The 23,609-nt window shown below is 35.2% G+C and overlaps 1 protein-coding gene across 1 annotated transcript; it reads right to left on the bottom strand.

Moving 5' to 3' along the window:
• Positions 1-1,933: 1,933 nt before the first annotated feature.
• LOC123563826 (coiled-coil domain-containing protein 96-like) lies at positions 1,934-14,816 on the bottom strand. The gene is made up of 11 exons (XM_045356864.2): positions 14,764-14,816; positions 12,684-12,816; positions 11,924-12,214; positions 11,311-11,486; positions 10,630-10,920; positions 7,876-8,029; positions 6,540-6,733; positions 6,175-6,294; positions 3,697-3,789; positions 2,955-3,092; positions 1,934-2,252 (listed from the first exon to the last, which is right to left on the bottom strand). Exons 1-11 carry the CDS (start codon positions 14,776-14,778, stop codon positions 2,007-2,009), a joined length of 1,851 nt encoding a protein of 616 aa, XP_045212799.2. The 5' UTR covers positions 14,779-14,816; the 3' UTR covers positions 1,934-2,006.
• Positions 14,817-23,609: the final 8,793 nt, after the last annotated feature.

The raw sequence follows: 23,609 nt of genomic DNA, 5'->3' as shown, positions 1-23,609 counted from the left end.
CCCCCTCAAAAAAAAAAAAAAAGAGAAACAAGTCAACTTCTGACCACAGGATAACATGATAGCTGTAGGTCCATGTATTCTCCAGTTACTGGTAAGAAACATATTTCAGCCTCAATGCAACTGTGATTTTTTTACCCTAAAAACAATAGGGGTCAAGCAATCATTCCATGGAGTTTGACGGTCATAAGCTCCCAAGTCATCTTCAGTTACAGTATTGATTGGAAACAGTTTTCAGACTAGAGGTCACATTGGCCTTGACCTTTTTTTATACTGATCCCCCAAATAATGATAATTTAAAACAGGAAAATCCTATGAAGTTTGGCCACTTTAAGTCCATGTGTTCACCAGTTATTGCTTGGAAACCGTTCAAGGTTACTGTGACCTTGACCTATGTCATACTGACCCCCAAATAAGTGTCATATACTGACCACAGACCACTTACAATGTTTGAAGGCCATAGGCTCAAGCACTGAAGCTATTTATTAGAATATTTCTTCTGTCTCACGATCATTGTGACCTTGACTTTTAGCATACAGGTACATACAGTTGTTTTATGGAGTCAAAAGTCGAAGACTAAGCATACACACCATCCCCGGACAGGCCATTATGGGGGGCATAATGTGTTTTACAATGATGATGGGCATATGTGTTTTACAACTAGCACTTGTTACTTAAGGTAAGGAGAACAAGCTTTGAAACTCTGGTTCTCACCTTCGAATAAATCAGTGTAGCAATAAATTAATAGAAGCTGGATGATCCTAAGCAGGATACATTTTGTTCTCTTTTACCTGTAAATGCATCTCCATCTATCTGTTGAAATTATTCTCTCATTGATCATGTATGTGATTTACAATGTACACTTTTGTATGTTTTATACTCTATAATTGTTTCTATATATTGTGTGAAATGACGAGACAGAAATATAAATAACCAATCAAAATTTTGATTTACTTGTATATGAAATTTTCACTCTGGTTGCATTTTAACTGTTTGTAATTGTTCTACTTGCTTTATATATAACTTGCTTTATATATAATAAAATATGCTTTCACTTAATAAAATTTCTGTTTTTATTTACTTTATCTATATCGTTAATTATCCTCTCGATGAAAAGGTCATTACGTTTTCTTTTCTATACTTATTCTGGATCATTAGATTGTGGAATAATTTAATTTTGTGTACATAAATTTCATGGTTGTGACAAAAAAGAAACTATTTTGGGGTACATGAGTAAGTCGATTTCAAATTTCGAAGATGAAATAAATAAGAACTTTGTTCATTTACAAGTACGAATTTAATTTTTTGAATTTTCACAACCATGAGATCCACAAACAAGAGCAACGCAATGCTGAGCAATATACGCCCCAAGGTATGACTTGACCCCTAAGTGTGACGACCTTGAAGCGAGCCATCCAACACGTGCGCTCTGCACATCATCTCGATGTGGTGAACATTTGTGCCAAGTTCCTTTAGAATTCTTCAATCAGTTCAAGAGTTACAGAGCAGGAACGAAACAAAGTCATGACCTTTGAGCTCTAAGTGCGACTTTGACCTTGAAGTGCGTCATCCAAAACATGCGCTCTGCACCTCGTCTCAATGTGGTTAACATTTGTGTCAAGTATCTTCGAGCAGACGCGAAACTGCTAACCTACGGACACCGGCATCATAACATAATACATCCCTCTGGGCGCATAAAAATAGTCTCTCTCAAATATACTGATTTTACACTGAGCAAAATAACTTGAGTATGCTCTGTATCATATCAACAATACAGATAGTTAGTAATACTTTTTATTACTTATATCACAGTCATGCATTACTTACAATAGCATCATAACAAAACAGGATACTGCTGACATTAACTTACATAGCCTTACAAAAACATCTACTAAAATTGAAAAAAAAAAATTTCCAGTCATCCGTTACATCTATGTGCAATAATACACATCAATTTTAAGCATAAATGCCTTCAGAAAGTTTCACATGGCTTGCATCACTGATAAAATTTACGCACGTCCACTTCGAGCTTGTTCAATTTTACGTCTCACTTGATTACAATGAAGTGTAAGCTCAGCATGTTGCATTTTCAGATGTTCAAGTTTATTACGAAGGTCGTCACTTTCGTCTTTGCGCTCTTCAAAGTCTCTCAGTAACGATTCATTTCCTAAAAGTCCACAATTTTGTTTTAAACGCTGATTATCGATTCTTAAAGCATCTCGCGCCTGTTTGGTCCTTGATAAAATGTCTCTTTTCTGAAATCAGAAATTGGCTTATTATGAAAGATGTAATAAATGTATAAAAGATAACAAAAAACAATTGTTTTTCTTGTAATTCTGAGTTCAAGCCATACAACATACACTGGAAAGATCCAAACAGTTCAAGTCTTACTGACCTTTCTATATCTAAAGTGAATTTCAGGAAAGAAAGAAGGAGCCTCATAAACTATGATACTTGAATACCAACTACTGCTTTTATGGTGAAGGAGTGCCTCTCCTGACATAATTTCAAATACAGGAAGACACCTGGGTAGGACCATTGACCTTCAAACAGCCAGCTGGATAGCTTCCTTACTTGAAAAAAATTACACACCATAGTAGGGCTTTGAACCCACAGAACTGAAGGTTAACTCAAAGACAAGAATCATTTGGCTGCAGATGCCCCTAAACACATCTTAAGAGACATCAAAATCAAAAACAATTCTCAACAAATGCAAACTTGACATCAACTGAAATTAGTCCATTTTGAATGATATAGTATAACAGTCTGACAATATCTATGTTTCTTTTCCTTTTGGCAAATTGACAAGTCAATAATATCAGACACGCAATTGGCACTCATTAGCAGGTTGTTTAACACATACACATTGGGTGATTTTTTATGAACAAAGCATATACATTATCTAGGACTTCCCAGACTAGGATATAAATTTCCTTAAGTATCAAAAATCATGTTACCTGACCAACTTCTGCCTCCACCTCCCTCAGGCTACGTTTCTGTACTTGATTTTCTGCCTGGACATACTGTAACTTCTCTTTGAGATGTGTTAACACCTGTACCGTACTTGTAATCTTCTTACGTAACTTTAGCAACTCCTACACAAATATTGAAAATTACGGAAATTAGCACTGGTTTGACAGACAAATGTATGAAAGGACAGACAGATGGACAGACATGCTGCTCATAGGAAATTGCATCATATAGATGAATACCTTAACATCTTTGTTTCTAATGCAAATAGATCAATACATTATTAATTCTGTAACTGGAAAAAGTCTTGGAACCATTAGAAAGGGCTATTAGAAGGGGTTACTGGTTTCAGATGGCTATTTTATATAGAGAGAACTTATTCTGCACCAAACAACAATGTTTCCTTTTCTGAAGGGTTCCAGTTTAGAGGTAGCCCACATATTCACTATCTTCTTTCTTCAACAACAACAACAGTGTGGGAAGCAGTTTAGATTTCCAGAATGTTTTTAACATTGTATCTTTCCATTTTTGTTATGATAATGAAACGTCGGCTTCTGTGCCAACTACTATGTATGACAGTGCTAGCAGCAATTTAAAGCAGAACATGGTTGCAAACCTTTTTATAGTATTCGCCACTATCCCCAAACTGAAACCGACATAAATCTTGTCTAAAAAATATTTCTACTCTAGCTTTCTATTTCAAATTCTAAATAAACAAGCAAAAAATACCTCATTTCTCTCCTCAATTTTCTCATTATATGTCTGGTTTTCAATTTTCAGCTGTTCAAAATCTATCAAATGTAAACCTTCCGCTAGCTCCTCCTGCAATATCAAAAGCAACAGTTGAGGAAAAGGAGCAATTCTGCATTAAAACCTGAAATTAAGTTAGCTTGCTCAGTTAGCATTATATGTAGGTTACAAGTAGAGGCTGTAAGTTTGATCCTCAAAGCCGCTGTTATAAAACGCAGGTTTTGTAGACCAGTCTCCAAACTCGAGTTTCTGATTGGCTGATCTTAAGCTCCAGCTTGAAACTGACCAATGGCAAGGTTGCTTTCTGAGACTGATCTCCTAACTCAGTTTTAGATCTTTGGACCCTGGAGATGCTTACCAATACATTCTGTAAAAGGATCTAACAGAGAACACAGTGTGTAAATTCTAGTTATGGAAATGAGGAACATCGGTTAGGTTAACTGCTAATACAGAGCTATGATATTGTTAAATAATGGCATAAAACCCGCATCAATGAAACAACAAATCTTTTAACAATTAAATTTCGTGGGCTGAGGGCGAAACTATTGTAACTGTATATGAATAAAGAACAAGATACAATAGTTTCGCGCTCAGCCCTCGTAATGTTTAATGACAAGAAATAAACGCTTTCAGAGTGTACACTGGGTTGTTGCACAGCTATCAAGTAAATACTAAACAAGAGGACCATGATGGTCCTGAATCGCTCACCTGTTCTCACATGACCCAGTTTTGAGTATGATGTCGTTTTTTCTTTTATTTGACATAGTGACCTAGTTTTAGAGCTCATGTGACCCAGTTTTGAACCTGACCTAGATATCATCAAGATAAAAATTCTAACCAATTTTCACAAAGATCCATTGAAAAATATGGCCTCTAGAGAGGTCACAAGGTTTTTCTATTATTTGACCTATTGACCTAGTTTTCGAAGGTACATGACCCTGTTTTGAACCTGACCTAGATATCATCAAGATGAACATTCTCACTAATTTTCATGAAGATCTCATGAAAAATATGGCCTCTAGAGAGGTCACAAGGTTTTTCTATTTTTATACCTACTGGCCTAGGTTTTGACCACACGTGACCCAGTTTTGAAACTGACCTAGATACCATCAAGGTGAACATTCAGACCAATTTTAATGAACAGCCATTGAAAAATATGGCCTCTAGAGAGGTCAAAAGATTTTTCTAATTTTAGACCTACTGACCTAGTTTTTGACTGCAGTTGGCCCAGTTTCAAACTTGACCTAGATATCATCAAGATGAACATTCAGACAAATCCCATGAAAAGTATGGCCTCTAGAGAGGTCACAAGGTTTTTTTATTATTTGACCTACTGACCTAGTTTTTGATGGCATGTGACCCAGTGTCAAATTGACCTAGATATCATCAAGTTGAACATTCTGACCAATTTTCATGAAGATCCATTCAAGGGTATGACCTCTAGGAGGTCACAAGGTTTTTCTATTTTAAGACCTATTGACCTAGTTTTTGATCGCAGTTGACCCAGTTTCAAACTCGACCTATATATCATCAAGATAAACATTCAGACCAACTTTCATATAGATCCCATGAAAAATATGGCCTCTAGAGATTCACAAGGTTTTTTCATTATTTGACCTACTGACCTATTTTTGATGGCACATGACCCACTTTCAAACTTGACCTAGATATCAGCAAGATGAATATCCTGACCAATTTTTATGAAAATACATTCATAAGTATGGCCTCTAGAGAGGTCACAAGGTTTTTCTATTTTTAGACCTACTGACCTAGTTTTTAACCATACATGACCCAGTTTCGAACTTGACTTAGATATCATCAAGATGAACATTCAGACCAAGTTTCATACAGATCCCATGAAAAATATCGCCTTAAGAGAGGTCACAAGGTTTTTCTATTATCTGACCTACTGACCTAGTTTTTAAAGGCACGTGACCCAGTTTCAAACTTGACCTAAAAATCATCAAGGTGAACATTCTGACCAATCTTCATGAAGATCTTATGAAATATATGGCCTCTAGAGAGGTCACAAGGTTTTTCTATTTTTAGACCTACTGACCTAGTTTTTGACTGCACATGACCCAGTTTCGAACTTGACCTAGATATCAATAAGGTGAACATTCTGACCAATTTTAATAAAGACCCCATGAAAAATGTTACCTCTAGAGTGGTCACAAGCAAAAGTTTAAGAAACGGACGGACGCACGGACGGACGACGGACGCTGCACGATCACAAAAGCTCACCTTGTCACTTTGTGACAGGTGAGCTAAAAATCAGATATTATCATTAAGCTAAAACTTCACTATATTCATGAGTTGGAATAACTTTGTGCAATACATGGCCAGCTTGTGAGACATATAGTACTATTTATGCTTATATGGAAAATATGTGTTTCTTGCAAAATAATGGGAAAAAAACAACAAGAAACAAAGTTATACCATTCTCCGATTTATTACCTTAGACTTGAGCTGGTGTTCTTTCTTCTTGAGTTTGTTTTTCAGTTTGATATTTTCCAGTCTTACATTTATGACCTCCCCTTCTTTCCGTGCTTCTCCTGCTAAATACTGTTCTATATCCTACAAATGAAAACAGATCAATTTTGTCATGAATTGCTAGTTTATAATTATTTATTTCATCTTTACTGTTCTGAAATGGAGTACGTAAGTGTAGGGTTGCATCAAAAGTAAGTCTGCAAGTTGAAACAAAACCCTGCTTCTTGTACACAGTTAAATGCCATATCTCGGTTTGAGTAACTAAATAAGCATTTGATTTCTTTAAAAAAATCCACCCATTTGCAAGATAGAAACTTATGTATACAAACCTTTGGAGGTATTGGTCGACCAGATCTACTGTTTAATGCATTGAGAGCAACTTGTTTCTTGAACTCCATGAACTTTTTACGTTCCTCATCCACACGTTCCTTACGCTCCTCGCAGCGTGACTTTAGCTCATGTATCTGATGTTTATAGTTATCTCGTTCTTGCATGTCCTGTCTTCGTAGATCTTCAAGTTGAGCTGTGAATACAAACAAAATGTGTTGGTTTTTGCATTAACAGGCTCTTGATGTCTTTGATTACAAACAGATACACAAATAACATATAAAATGACTTCAGATAAGCATCAAAATCTAAAATTCTTCAGAACATAAATTGATGTTTAAATACTAAAGTTTATATTTAGTACAAATGATATAAAGAACATCAATTTTTTCCTTTTTATATCATAGACTTTTCTTGATTTTTTTTACAAGTTACACCAGTACTTTTAAAAATAAATACTGCAAAGCCTCTCATGGTTCAATTCCTACAGATCTGAACCATTGCAAAGCAGATGATACAGTGCAAATTTAAGGCAGCCTATTACTTAACTAGCACCTATCAACAACAGTTACTGTGTTCTGTTTCTACTGATATATCTTACAATAAAATACAACTGATCAACTACTTAGCATTGAGTTTGTGGATAAGGAATCCCAACCAAGGTAGAGATTTTGTCAGAAAATTAGGTTCAACAGAGTTTCCAGAAACATTTCAAACTGATAATAGTTTTCTTATTACCACAATTTAACTGGCATATAAGATTTATTTTCTCACTATTTCAACCATTTATTTAAGTTATTATCCATTGTTAGAAACATATTGCCAGACCATTACAGTGATATCAAACAACAGTGATGTCATCAAGTGCTAATTACTGTTTTTTCTACCTGTCTATCTGTAACTGCCCATGATAGATCTAATAAACTTTAGCACAAGTAAAACAAATAATGCAGTCAAACTATAAAGATATGGTGAAATAAATAAAAAGTCTGTGATCAGAACACATTGTCTAAGAACACATTGTCCAACTTGTACAAAACATTTTAACTTATTCTAGTACAATTTATATTTTATTTTAAGATGTTACTCTATAATGAAATTTTCTAGTATGTTATAAGACAAACAAGTTCACCAATAAAATACATCTCTTAATTCTATTTTATGCTTTTGTTTAATTTTCAATTCAGACAGTAATGTACAAGTGCCAGTAAATTTTATGACTTACGAAATAATGAAAATAAGACATTGAATTCTACTTTATTTTTTACTAATATGTAATATTTCCTGAAGCCGCTGAAAATTATATTGATTTCAAAATCAAATTTTGTAATTTCTTACCCATATATTTGAGATATCTCTGTTCTTGGTCAGTGACATTTTTATCATATTCTTGTCTGCTTTCATCTGCCTTCTTCTTTCGGAAGTACTCTGCAAGTTTGTGCTGAAGCTGATAGTTTGACTGCTGCAGTTGCTCCCTCTCTGCAATTGCTTGCTGTAATTTGTTAAGGGAGGTAATTAAACCTTTGTTCCTCATTATAGCATACAGAGATTCCATGTTAATAAAATACTTTTTCAGGTCTGCAGCTTCTCCCAGTAATTTTTGCCAAAGTTCTGGGCTTGCCATTTTAAAACTTTACTGTAAAGACCAAGCTGGTCTCAACAAAGTATGTTATTTCTCTTTAAATCTAAATTCAGTTATTTGTTCTACTAAAACATAAACCTACTGTACAATATGCATAAAAGGATGGGAGGTAACTAATAAAAACATTTTTTCCAAGGGAGGTAATTTTTGTAACTATGGGAAGGGAAACAACTCTTCATATAATTAAAGGGAAAAAACTCTTGAAGTAAAACATGGGGAGGTTATAAATATGATCAGTATTAAAGTTGTGTCCCCTGATTAAAATAAATTTTATTTATCATGCAATGCAGCAGGTTTTTAATAAATTTTGGGCAACTTTTTTAATGCATCCTAATATTAATGTTATGTAACTTTACAATAAAAACGAAGGACTGATTCCAACTATTTTTTTTCCATTTAAAGGTGGTCAATCACATTTAAGGTAGTTCTGCAGGTTTGGATCAAAATTTTTTCTACACTGTAGAATTTGATTATGCACTGATTTTTCAAAACTTCAGAATGTATCAAGAAAATTCAGCAAATAAAAAAGATAGGGTCGTGTGCTTGATTTTTTGCTAGACTGATTTGAAAAATTTGGACCTCAAACAATATTTCATAATGGGAGTCTATGGGAAAATCATAACTTTCATAAAATTTTTGCAAATAGAAATTTTTCTACAATGTAGATTTTGATGAAACTTCTCACAGTTGTAAATAAACATATGGCCTATAATTTGGTGAAATAAAATGTATAGGTCCGTGTGCTTATTTTTGAGATATTTGACCAAGATTAAAGTAAACCAGACATTTCACGCTAATTTTAGGACATATTTTGAATTTTTTAACGTGTCATATGTTTTAATATCATATTTTGGCTTTAGAAATATAGCAACAGTGCTATTGTAATAAATTTACTCACAGGTTTTGATTAAATCATAAAATTATTTTCATTTCCATACGCCGAATCCAGGCTTTATTCTACTTTTTCCGGATAAATGACATTACGCCATCACTTCCGGTTTATCAAACGTGCAGAACTACCTTAAACAACATTTAATGACATTTTATACTTTTTGTATATTCTGGTAGAGAATTATTTAAGGAACAAAAAGACCAATTACATAGAGTTAGATTCCTATTTGAAATGTATATTTTATTATTTTTATAAAATTTTGTAATTACTCCCCTTAAATATGAAAGTATATAAAAAGCTGAGTATTTCTTTTTATTTCGATACAATGTCTAGTTCTACATTTGCATTTGATAGACATATCAACTATTGAACAATCTGAACCAAAATGCAAGTTTAAAAGCTGTGTGTAGCTTCTGAATTCATTTATTTCCAATCTATCTTGGTTGCGCAACCACCAAGATAGGCAAAGGGAGGTAATAATAATTTTTCAAACTTGCGTTTCTAATGAATTCCATCTAAATACATAATTTTTAATGCAAATATTTTACAAATATATTACAATATGTCTAATATTTATACATTTCCTTAGGCAAATTATGTTTATCAAATTTATACTTATGATAAAATAAATCTATCTTGATTGGGAAACCAGGATAGGAAAATGAAATTTTAAAAATACCTCCAGTGAAAATCTAATTTGTATTAAGTGTTAAGTGAACATAAATGAGTGTAAATGATCGGATGCTAAAGTTTCAAACAAATCCGTTACATGGCCAAAATCTGATTATCCACCTTTAATACCATTAAAAATACTGTAAAAACATTTACTTTTGTATGCATTAGACTTTACGCTTTTTGGCTAAAACTGGGACATCAAGCAGTGGATTTCAAATGTTAATGATAACACCAATGGAAATTAGTTAAGTTTTCTTCTGGAATTTAACTTTGTAGATTAGGATGCAACCAAGAATTTTGTGAAAATTACTCACTAAGAAATATTTATCTCACAGAAACCTATTTAGCTAGCAAAGAGTATTACAGAAGTCTACTATGGAACACAGAATTTGCACTCAAAACCATCATAAAACTGGACTTCATTTACTATTCATAAAAAGACTGAAAATACTAATCTTTTTTAACTACAGGTCAAGTTTTCCTATAATAATAAATTCATGAATGATTTTTGTTTCACAGACTAGCCAGAATTTGCTTAAACAGATAATCTGTAAGACCAAAATGGTCAATGTGACTTTAAGGAGTCAAAGTTTTCTGTTTTAATATGAACTTAGATGATATGTTTCTTATAAGTTCCTTTACATGTCAGAATTTGTATTTTATAGTTATACCTGTCTCTGCAGTCACCTGCTTTAAGAAAGTACTTGTCTTAAGCAGCCAGTCAGCCGGCATCCAAAATGCCATTTTGTTCTAATTTCCACCAGGACCTGCCTTTCCATAGCCATATTAATATTGTTCCCCAGACTGGCTCCTTAACACAGGTTTGACTGTATCTCTTTTTTCAGTTTATACAAAGTCATGGCATCTTTATATAAAAACTTACATGATATCTCTCTATAAGTTCTTCTCTATCAAACTCGGGTTCTTCTTCCTCTTCTTCTTCTTCTTCCTCCTCCTCTTCCTCCTCGTCTTCTTCATCAAATGTTGTCAGAGGTCCTCCCTCTTTCTCTCCCTCCGCACTCCCGGGTCGTGACCTCTCTGGTGTTCCGGGTTCTAGGATATCTGGGACAGGCACTGGTGCCTGCTCCACAGGGCTTCCTTCTCTGGATAATTTTTCTCCGACTCCTACTGGCACAGGACTCTCAGCGCGCTCACCCTCAGCAAAGGTGTCACTCTAATAAAGTAGTAATCAATTTTTCAAAAATCTGAAGTAATTATACTATTCCTTAAGAAATCGATTACAGGAACCAAATTTTCATTAATGATAAATGTTCTCTTTTTATCTTCCATATCCTAAGTTTAATAAGTAAAATTAAGAAATATATTCAAAAGATCAGCAATCATTTTGATGATGTCTTTAATAGCCTTCTTGAACTGAATTCATTTAGATCACTTAAAATTAGAAATATATCCATAGGGCACAAAGGCTACCACTATGTGATGTCTTTCTAGTTCAAATTAAGGAGTTTTTTCTCAACTGTCGGCCACTTCATTACATATTTCCAAAATGTCTGGTCCCATTTTAAACATGACTACAAAGGTTCCTAATGCCACATTATATTACCTGGGGAACAGGTGATTTAGAAACCTCTGCCTCTCCTTCTGGTTTAGCCTCCTCACCCTCTCCAGCAGGTTTTTCTCCCTCCTCACCACCCTCCTTTGCTTCTCCTTCTGCTGGAGTCTCTCCCTCTGCTGGGGCTGCAACCTCTTCCTCTCCCTCTTTCTTTTCTTGCTCCTCACCTTCAAAGATAGCCCATTAAGTTAAAAAAGATGCTATAAATTTATATTCACTGTAAGGCATGTTGACCAAATTCAGAGCTATCTGCCCAAGAGTGTGAAAAAAATCCAGTGAACTGCCACCTGAAAGTTCAACAAATGAACAAATTGATTTGACAATAGTAGAAATTATCCGATAAGCATTTCAATAGGTGACAATAAGATGAAATGTATGTAAGTTGTTGTATGGTCTATTGAGCAACAAAACAATGTACAAATTATGCCCTTGATACATGATAAAAGACTTGTCATACAAGGAAATCTGCTGACACGTAATTTATACTCATACAATGAATCTCTTATCATTCATTTGGTTGTATGTGTATTTGTTTAATTTATTTGTTTGTATGTATGTTTGTGTAAGGGCATCCAGTAAGATTATTATGGAAAATTCCATATACCTCCTTCAGCTGGGGCCCCTTCCTCTGCTGGTTTTTCTTCTCCATCAACAGTTGCCTCTCCCTCAGCTTTCTGCTCACCACCTTCTTCTGGTTTTGCTTCTGTCTCACCTGCCTGTTCGCCCTCTCCTTCTGTCTTCTGTTCTTCTCCCTCTGTTGTTTGTTCTGCCCCTCCCTCTGCAGCCTGCTCTGCCTCAGCTCCTTGCTCAGCTCCACCTTCTGCTGCTTCTGTGGGTGTGGCTTCAGCTTGAGCAGTTTCTTCAGATGCTGGAGCTGCCTCAGTTGCTTCCCCTTCTGTAAAATGCAATTAAAAGATTTTGAACATAAAGTTGGTACAAACATGTACTTCAAATAGGTTCAACATCATAATTACAGTAATGTTGATTCATTTATAATGTTTACTGCAAGAAAGATAGATTTTAGCTATAAATGAATGTTCCTGTTGACATTTTGATTTTTTGTTGTACATCATAAAATTATATAGATCTTGAAAAGGTTGCCCCTAATACTACTGCAACAATGTTGTTTTCATGAAAATGAACATGTTTTCCTTTCTATATGCAAAATACGTGTATACATCATTTAATCTGCAGTGTCTCTTTTAATACTTATAATGCATAGACATCAAAAAGCAAGCTCATTTAATTGGTCAGAAGTGTCATGTTGAAAAGACCAATGCTTTCCTTGGAGAACAGATACAAATGCTGGATAAAAGGTTCTTTCAAAGGAAATACTTTTGGATATATCAATCAAGGCATAAAACCTGTTTGTTGAGCAGGCTGTTCAGTTTGCTCAGCTGGGGCTTGTTCTGGTGTTTGAGCTTTCTCCTCAGCTGGTGGAGCCTCAGCCTGGGCTTCTGGTGCCGGGGTCTCCTCTGTGGTAGCAGAATTATTTGTCTGAAATTATAATGTGCAATGCTAATCAGAGAAATTAATGATTTAACATTGTACTGTATGCTTAGCACAAGTAATCCATCAACAGTCCTAACAGCTCGAGCATTGAGATTGTATCCAGGTCGAATTGGGTCTAAGGTTCATATCCATGGGAGAGGGGTAGGGCTACATGTAAGTACAATTTTCACTACTGATGCTGTCACCTAGTTTTATAACCACGAAGACACATGTGAAGTTTCAATTCAATATCTTCATCAGTTTTTGAGATAGTAACTTGCAAACAAAACTTTAACCAGGAGGCACAATTTGGCCAAAATGCATGTCAAAGTTATGGGACTTGATCCTGTGAGGTTGATATTCAGGGCCTCCTCTGGGTTTTACATACTTGTCGCCAACCTTTTCGCCAATTTGAAAAAGTTGGAGCCACTTTAGAGCCATATTTGAGCCAAAGTTCTGAGCCACTTTTATTTCTTTTAGTTGGCTGTCATAGTGTGCATAGAGAAATAAAATATTGTAAATAATTTTTATTAGGAATAATAACAACTTTTGAAGGTGTATTAGTTTATTGTAGAAGTAAATTCAATTTGTAGTTGGATAAAAAATGACACAAATCATTCTCTAATTTAAGAATCATATCTATCCATGTCAGAATTACCAATATTTCAGGACTCATTTATTTTCGGAAAGGAAAATTCGGATTTTTTTCTATTCTAAAAGGTCGAGTTGAACACTCTTCTAATGATTTTTAAGAAGCCACGGTAGCAAGTGATATCTTCCAAGTTCCAGTTTCTGAACATTTCAATTTCAAACAAATTAACCAGGTCCAGGATGCAAATTGAGGCCGATGTGTTTTAATTTTCGGATCCATCGTTAAAATCTTTTATGAAAACTGAGGAATCAAAAATTATCTTGCAAAAAAGTATCAAATTAAATGTATCTTTCGTACTTATTTAAAATTCGTCAGTCATACAACTGCATGCCACAAACATGACAATCTTTTTTTTGTAAAAAATCGCAACACATAAAGTACACCGTAATCAGCGTTAATTTTGGTGAATTCTCGGCAGAGGTCAAACATACAAGCTGGCAGATGTTTTGATTACTGATTAATCTTCAATTTACACATTATTACGCAATTATCTTCTCAAAGTGTCAACCAACTTCAATAGTCGAATTGTCAAATACACCGCCTAGACTGGTTATCGATTTTATTCACTACCAGCGTCTAGGTAAACACGTGTATCGGGAACCAATTCTTGGGCCGCTTATATCACTACGGAAAAAAACAAATGCCGAGGAAAAAACTATGCGCCACTTATTTTCGCCAGTTCGCAAAATTTAGCGCCAAATTCTTAAAATTATCGCAAATGGCGACATTGGCGATCGGCAGCGGAGGCCCTGATATTGTCATAGAAAAAGAAAAAAGTAAGTTCCAAAGCTATAATTATGCCTTTAAATGATAGCTATATGTACTTGCATGCAAAACTTTAATCAAGATGTGATGCCAATGTCAGGGTGAGTAGAATGCCATATGAAAATCTTAACCAGATTGTGCCTTAAATAAGCAAGAAACCGCCTAAAAAACCTGTCTAACTAAGAAAGATTTTCCTGCTAAAAATTTTAAAATAAGATGGACATAGAATCCTGCTAAGTTTACCAGTATTCCACCTAAGGGCTAAGACACGTTTACTTGTTTGTTCATATATACTTTTCAATGTTATATCTGGAAAAGATCGCTGACATTATACTATCGATTTATGGGTCGAAAATAAAAAGGACGAATTGAGAGTTATTATCCGTGTTAATGCAGCGTCCTTCAATTTTAAACAGATATAGATACTTATTTCCAAAGTTAATGTAACAGTTGAACTTGTATTAGGTAAACTAAGTTGTTTTACTGCTAACAACGCTATACCATGTAAATAAATTATAATTTAGTAGATTATTTACCTCCTGATCCGCCATTTTGTTGCTAAGGAAATCTGCTTAAAATCTGTTTGTCTATCGTACCATATCCGGTTAATCGTACGTGCCGTGCTTAAATCGATTATAACAATTTTTCGTGATGTGACTTTATCGGTTAAGAAAAATTTGAGTTTTGAAACTTATTCCGGAATGCAGAGACAAATGTTCTAAATCATTCAGCTAAGAACATTTAGAAAATCAGACTGTCTTCGTAAATCCTGCTTTTCATTAGCATACTGTCTATATCTATCTAAGATAAGATAAGATAAATTTTATTTTGAGTCGGCAAGACAAGTAACAATACAACATCAGCACTCTAGGTGTTTTTGAACCGATCTATCAACTTACCTTTCGGGTATTATGAACAGATGCACAGGTGCACTGTTGCAGATCTCTTTCGAGTATTATGGACATACTGGTAAATGTTGTACTCCGGCATGGGGAGGTAGTGGAAATTTCCGATCCCTCGCCAGACCACTCATTTCAGGCGTAAAAATAAAAAACAATCTGCAGTTTTTAATAATGTAAATAAGGAAGATGATTTATCTTTTTTAAAAATTGTATATGCTAATCTTGACAGTGGGATTTGTAATAAGAAAGAGGAAATTTTAACTCTTTTAAATGAAAAAGACCCTGATATAGTGATTTTCAATGAAATATTGCCTAAAAAGAAACGTAAGACAAAAAGACTTACTCTCTTAGACTTTGTTATTGAGGGATATGACTTTGTACTTAAATCCTTGACAGCAGGGCGTGGTGTAATTATATATTTTAAAACATGTTTATATGCCCAATCGGTAGAAGTTCTTAATGATTTTTATTTTGATGAAGCAATTTGGATCCGCATTAATCTGAAAGGTAGTGACACTCTACTGTTGGGGAATATTTATCGTAGTCCGTCTTCCACTATGGAAAACAGTAAACTATTACACGAGCTTATTAGTAAAGCAATTCAGTGTAAAGACACCCATTTTGTGTTAGTTGGTGACTTCAATTATGGAAGTATTGATTGGGAGGCTTTGCAGTCTAATGACTCTGTTGACCACATCACTTCACACTTTACAGAGTGCATCAAGGATAACTTTTTATATCAGCATGTGATGGGGAACACTAGGCACAGGCACGGCCAATCACCGTCGAGGTTAGATTTGATTTTTACTAATGAATGTGATATGATTAACGATCTAGAGTATCTTCCACCAATAGGTGCTAGTGACCACGCGTGTCTCTGTTTTAACTTCGCATGCTATATATCAAGAAAGGTCCAAAGTGAACCAAGATTTAACTTCTATAAGGGAAATTACGCCTCTGCGAGGCAGGAACTCTCAAATTTTAATTGGGACAGTATTGAGTCAGACTATATAAACACTTTCTGGGATAATTTCACATCTGTATTAAATGATTGCGTCGATGCGAACATTCCTAAAGTAAATCCCTCCAACAAAACAAAGAAAAAACCATGGGTTGATAAGGAAGCACTAACCGCTATCCAGGCAAAAAAGAAGGTTTGGAAGCAATATCGCATGTGGCAGACAAAACAAAACTATCAAAAATACGCTGCTAAAAGAAATCAAGCAACAAAGATTTGTCGTCAATCTAAGTTAAATTTTGAACGCCTTCTTGCAAAGAACATTAAATCTGATAGTAAATCCTTTTGGAATTACGTGCGTTCACAGTCAAAAACTCATAGTGGTATAAGCGATTTGAGAACTGAGGATGGATCACTATCAAATTCTGATCGACAGAAGGCAGAACTTTTGAACTCGTTTTTCTTAAGTGTTTTTACCGATGAAGATTTGGATAATGTTCCAGAACTTGAAGATAGGGGGTTCATTGGCCCATTAATTAGTATTAACATGGATGCATCGCGTGTAAGAAAGAAATTAAATGCTTTAAAAACCAGTAAATCTCCAGGCTTGGATCAGATTCACCCGTTGTTTTTAAAGGAATGTAGTGCTGAGATTAGTGACATAGTTTCCAAGCTTTTTACAATTTCTTTAGAGACTGGGATTTTACCAGATATATGGAAAAAGGCACAGGTAACACCAATTTTTAAGAAGGGGGATAAACATGTATGTGCGAATTACAGACCTGTAAGCTTAACAGTTATATTATGTAAAGTTTTAGAATCGTTTGTTCGCGATGCAGTTATGAAACATATGGAAACCTTTGATCTTTTTACAAAGCAACAACATGGGTTTAGGTCAAACAGATCTTGTGTTACTCAGTTATTGGAAGTAATTGAGGAATGGTCAGATATCCTCGAAAAGGGTGGTGATCTGGATTGCATATACTTGGATTTTGCGAAGGCATTCGATACTGTTCCACATAAGAGGCTTCTAAATAAACTGTATGCTTATGGCATTAGGGGTAATGTGTTAAGGTGGATTGAAAAATTTTTAAACAATCGTCAACAGCAAGTCCGCGTCGGTAATATGCACTCTAACTGGGCTGCAGTTAAAAGTGGTATCCCTCAGGGCAGTGTTTTAGGCCCTACATTATTTCTGATTTATATTAATGATTTGCCTGAGGTTGTTGAAAATATTGTAAAATTATTTGCTGACGACACTAAGTTGTATCGTGAAATATCAACTGACATGGATAGACAAAGTATACAGTCGGATTTATCAGCTTTATCAACTTGGTCAGATAAATGGCAACTACAATTTAATGCCGGGAAATGCAAGTGTATGCATCTAGGGAAGAACAACAGTGGCGCACAGTATTATATGTCTGATAGCTCTGGAAATACCCCTATTGAAAATATCAAAAAGGAAAAGGATTTAGGAGTAATCTTCGATGACGAACTCAGTTTTAATGAACACATTGCACAAAAAGTGAAAAAAGCCAACCAGTCTTTGGGGATGATCCGTAACACCTTTACTTCATTGGATGCTGATATTTTTCTTCCTCTGTACAAGAGTTTTGTCAGACCTCATCTTGAATACGCAAGTGTAGTGTGGACCCCAAAATTTAAAAAAGACATTATTTCAATTGAAAATGTCCAGAGGCGTACTACAAAACTTGTGAGCGGAATGAAGGATTTTACATATGAAGAGAGACTTAAGAAATTAGGCCTGCCCACATTGTATTATCGACGTGAACGAGCTGATATTATACAACTTTTTAAGATAATGCATGGATATCACAAATCCTATATTACAAACATAAAGTTTTCAACATCTACGTCTACAAGAGGTCACTGTTACAAACTATCCAAAAATCACGTAAACAGTCTAGTGAGTCAACATAGGTTTTCCAACAGAGTCGTAAATAATTGGAACAATATGTCCCAACAGACAGTAGTAGCAGAAAACGTGAATGCCTTTAAGAGTGCACTAAACACAGATTGGAAAAATAAAGATAATAAATTCACCCATCAGTAGACTATGAAAATATTTCACCAGCCTTAATGTGTGCGTACATGTGTAATATAAACTTTTATTGTGAATGTATGATTTAAATTGGGCCAACACGAGTTTCTACTCAGAAGACGGCTATCAACATCAAGGTAAATCAAGGGAGAATACTTTTGGGAAAGTTCCCAGTAGCTAACATGTGAGAATGTGAATATAAGTGTAAAATAAGGTACATGTAAGTGAGAGAAAGTTAAAAGTATTTCAAACATCATTTACTGAAAGCCATTCCAGGTAAGCGACATAATAAAGCCAATGATAATATCAAAGAAAGATAGGGCACCACTCCTGGAAAGTGTTTCAAAACAACAAACTGAATTGCAAAGACGGGGGATGTTAAAAGCAGACGTATTCATTTCTAAAAGTGTATCCCAGTGTGTTGTTGCCTTTTGTACTATTTTTTGTGACAGATCTTTAGAATAGACCACCCGTAGATATTTTGCATTTGTTTCTTGATTTGTATGTCTTTGTGTCTGTCTTTATATGTCTTTGTGACTGTCTTCGCATGTCTCTGTGTCTTTGTTTGTCTTCGTGTCTGTCTTTGATCGTCTTTGCAGGTCTTGCTGTCTGTCTTTGTGACTGATTTTCCATGTCTTTAAGACTGTCTTTGCATGTCATTGTGTCTGTCTTTGCTAGTCTTTGTATTCTATTTTACGTCCTTGTTGGTTTTATGATTTCTCCTTGAAATTTATATTTAAATGTAATAGGGACAAGGATTCTAGAAATATGTAAAATCTGACTCCAGCAAGAATTAGACTTAATGTCCCACAGTTCTTTGCTTTTTGCTAATTACTAGAAATCACGTTGTTCAAGTTGTTTTGGGTCTGAAATAGAGTTGATGATGAGATATTCTGATGCACGGAGAGTCAGACTTGATAGGTCCATTAAATAAATCAGTGTCGATTAAACGGGAAAAGCGTGTTATTCAGACCACAGCAGTTGGTAAGCAACTTTATTGTAAATATGAAACACTTGATGTGGTCTTAATGTTTAGGCATGATTAATTAGAACAAGAAAATATCGTAACAGTCACATGTATATATATTCTAGACCGCAAAAACAGAACTAGACTGGCAACCCTATAACCCCCAAAGCCAAAATTTATAGACCAAATCAAATAGTGAACTACCAAAAACAATTAACAAAACAACAACAACACCAAAGAAAAGGAATGAAAATCAGGCACAATAGACAATTTCCAAGCATTAGTTTTATTCAAATACTAGTAGATCGAGTTTGTTTGTAGCTTCACCTCAGACTCAACCGTTCGAATTCAGTCCTATTCCATTACTGAAAAATGAAAAGTAAAGAAAGACAAATATAGATGAATGTAGCGCTGGCGACGGTATACACGGGAGGGGATCCAACATATGTATTCCCAAATGGGCACCGCTTAAAATCATATGTTGTGCTTCCGGTAGTACATATGTGGTAAACATTTCGCAGATAAATACGTGAGATTTTTATTTGTGATTGAATATTGTGAAAATGACATTGTTTTGCCAAAAAATCGCGATGCAGTGCAACCGAGTATACATTAACTAGCACGTAAGTGCATTTACCTTACCTGTATTTGTAGAAATGACAGAGAAAAACGTATCCTTCGTGAAGCGGTATGACTGAAAATTAGCAGCATTTTTATCAACAGATGGAAATATGTTGTTTAGTTGCCCTGCGCCTGTTTAATTTTGCCCTCGCAACCTTCCGTATGCTAAACCCCTTCCAGAAGAAAAAATATTTAGCGATCACTTTGCTAGTAAAATATTTTTGGGCGAAAAACCGAATGGGATACATATGTTGTGCATGGGCTACATATGTGGTCGTTAGACTTTTTAGAACTCCACAGATCTTGAGCTTAAATGGTACCTGGATAAAGAAACGAACAGGAAATACGTGCCAAGTATATGTCACATCAGTCCAAAAATTATATACATGTGTATGAAAGGGATAACGTATAAGCGAGCACGTACAGCTTTAAGCTTATATTAGATGTTGTAGAACATTTTCACTTAGGAGTCAACGCATCTCTCCTAAATCCGAAGGCGTTAATGTGTTGATTATGTCGGAAATATGCATGTATAGTTTGGTGTATAGTATATTAGTTGCCGATACGGTCTGCGTAATTATATGTTCTTGAACCTAGTGTTCTTTTCATGTTTGCTTTTACCCGTTCATGTGCACCTCTCTGTATATCTTCGGTGGTATTTTGCATCGTTAACTGTGGAAATTGTCTGTCCGTAAACTGAGTTATAGATCAAAATATCTGTCTCGGCGAACGAACTCGAAAATAAAATGTAAATAAATACTTTACGGTCAATGTGTTTCAGGAGGTATTTTGGTTTGCCCGATACAGAACTACTGGCCCAGCCTCTCCAATACATGTACATATGATATTGTGGACCTGGCATTTAATCACTTGTGTAAAACTACGTTGTTACATGTATACCGCAACTCCACATCAGTCTAGGCCTATCATAGTTTGTAGGAGGATATACTGCAAGGTACTCGGTCATATAATCAGAACATAGCTGCGTCTGGTAGGTAACCTAATCAAATTAAGGGCCCGGGACCTATTTCATAATTTAATGACCATGCTCAGGTATATTCACACAATTTTTTGACCGAGTACCTTGCAGTATATCCTCCCTCCTATATTGCCACAAACTATATAGGTCTAGCTTGCAAAGTTACTGCTTAGTTCAACACATATAAGTGCCAGGTCCACAATATCTTATGTATTGGAGCGGCCGGGCAAATAGTTCTGTATCGGGCAAACCAAAATTACTTCCTGAATTGAAATCCCAGACCCTAAAGTATTTATTACATTTTATTTTCGAGTCCGTTGCCCGAGACACAGATATTTGGCTCTGTAACACAGTTCACGTACATGATTCAAAGACAGACAATTTCCATAGTTAACGATGCAAAATACCGCCGAAGATATATATAGAGGCGCACATGAACGAGTAAAACAAACACGAAAAGAACACTAGGTTCAATAACATATAATTACGCAGACCGTATCGGCAGCTAATATGCTATACACCCTTAGTGGCAATGTTCTACATCATCATATGTAAGCTGAAAGCTGTGCTCGTTTCTAATATGTTATCCCTTTAATATACATGTATATAATATTTGGAAAAATGTGGCATATACTTGGCAAGTATTTCCAGTTCGTTTCTGTACCCAGGTACCATTTAAGCTCAAGATCTGTGGAGTTCTAAAAAGTCTAATGCACCACATATGTAGCCCATGCACAACATATGTATCCCATTCGGTTTTTCGCCCCAAAACATTTTTCTAGCAAAGTGATCACCATAATTTTCTTTTTCTGGGTGGGGTTTTGCATACGGAAGGTTTCGAGGGCAAAATTTAAGCAAGCGCAGGGCAATTACAACATATTTCCATCTGTTGATAAAAATATTGCTAATATTCAGTCATACCGCTTCACGGAGGATACGTTTTTCTCTGTCATTTCTACAAATACAGGTTAGTTAATGTATACTCGGTTGCACTGCATCGCGATTTTTTGGCAAAACAATGTCATTTCCGCAAAATTCAATCACAAATACAAACCTCACCTATTTTTCTGCGAAATTTTTACCACATATGTACTACCGGAAGCACAACATATGAATTTAAGCGGTGCCCATTTGGGAATACATATGTTGGATCCCCTCCCGTGGTATAAGTTCTACTAATGACCGGCACTCGATTTATTATGGCTACAGGCATTGCGTAAAATGATTTATAAAAACAATGTTTGTGAAATTTTAGTCTAAAAGTTTAGTTTTCGAGTAGTCCACACCACAGAGAAAGTAATTAATATATGGTAAAGGTTAAGAACATTCGACTGAATATACGTGGAGCTGATGGATCAAAAACTAAATAATCTTTATAATATAAATTATACATTTAAATTAGTACCTTTAATTTGGTGCGGATAATAGTGATTATCATCTATAGGGACCGCTTTTGGATTATCCACTGCCACCAACATTTTTGTTGACAGTTATATGTTTGAAACAAATGATTATTAGGACGAGCACGAACACTGAAATGAAACACAACATAATCTCTTTTAATCTATCTCTGCTAATATCTATAAATGTAGAAATGAAAATATTTTCGCTCTATCTAGACACACATTAGTAAATTTAAAAAGCTTTTCAGAACTCACAATTCCAGTTTTCTCTGTAACATAAGTGCTTAAAGAAGTGCTTCAAAGGACAAAAACAGAACGTTTTCATTACGTTATTGTTGTTCTAGTTGGATTCTTTAGCCTACAAATTTCCCTCAAGGTAGCTCAAATATGTAAAAATGAAGTCGGGGAAACGTTTCCCAACAAACTTTCTAAATCAGTGTGCCAGTCCTCCACTTATTGATAAACCAATTTTAGTCTGAAGGTCTCTTAATCTCAACAAAGAAGTATAAAATTTATTTTTTATAGCTCTTTGATCTCAAGGACTTTGACATACCCGCTAATCTTTACGAGTCACCTTCTGACCACAGGCAAACATATATTATGAAGATTAACAGTTCTAAGCTAAACATTCTCCAGTTATCAAACTGAAACTATTTTCAGTCCTGACCTTTTTCCTACTGATCCCAAAATGATGAGTCATCTAATGATCACAGGAAAGCACAAAATGAGCACAAAAAAACTTGACCACTGTAGAAAAACATCCTCCAGTAGGCTTAATTGATCAGAAACCGTTTTCAGTCCAAAGGTAAGTCACCATTTTCTTTGATACTGACCGTTCTTCTTCTGTCCACAGGCAATCACTGTATGAAGATTGACCGACTAAGCCAATATAAGCCTCTGGTTATTCATTGGAAACCAACTTGTCTTCTGGCTGACAGGCAGCTGGTCTTACCAAATGACATGAGAAAAATAATATACCCGTCTCCTTTACCATTAATAACTTTCTTTATTAGTTGGTATCGTATTTCTTGTGGTTTTGTTTTGTACTGAGACGAGACATTAGCTTTTAAGCTAGGGATAACATTGCCTGGTATTTACGTAATTTTTAAGATGGTTGCAACATATCAACAGTTCATTCGTTGCTTTTATCTTAGATTATCTATTTAAGCTCGGTAAAACACACCCAAAATTCTAACCCTTACCCTGCTAAATTTCTGAAATGAACTTGTCCATCTTTCAATTTGGACAGTACCATTAGCTGTAAAAAGGGGTGCTTACCAAAAAGATACCGACTGAATGGCCAACAGTGCAGATCATGATCACTGCACGATGTGCAGGCTGATCATGATCTATATTTGTCGCAAAGGCAGATTAAATTGTGTCCAGCATGATAAGAGCTAACCACATTACCATACTGATACTGATACTGTGAAATCTTTTAACTTACCTGGCATGAAATTTTATTAACTTGGCAAAAACCGCTATTT

The sequence above is a fragment of the Mercenaria mercenaria genome, chromosome 2 (genome assembly GCF_021730395.1).
Source record: "Mercenaria mercenaria strain notata chromosome 2, MADL_Memer_1, whole genome shotgun sequence".
Lineage (NCBI taxonomy): Eukaryota > Metazoa > Mollusca > Bivalvia > Venerida > Veneridae > Mercenaria > Mercenaria mercenaria.
The sequence above is the reverse complement of the archived record's forward strand: the minus strand, read 5'-3'. Positions and strand labels throughout refer to the sequence as shown.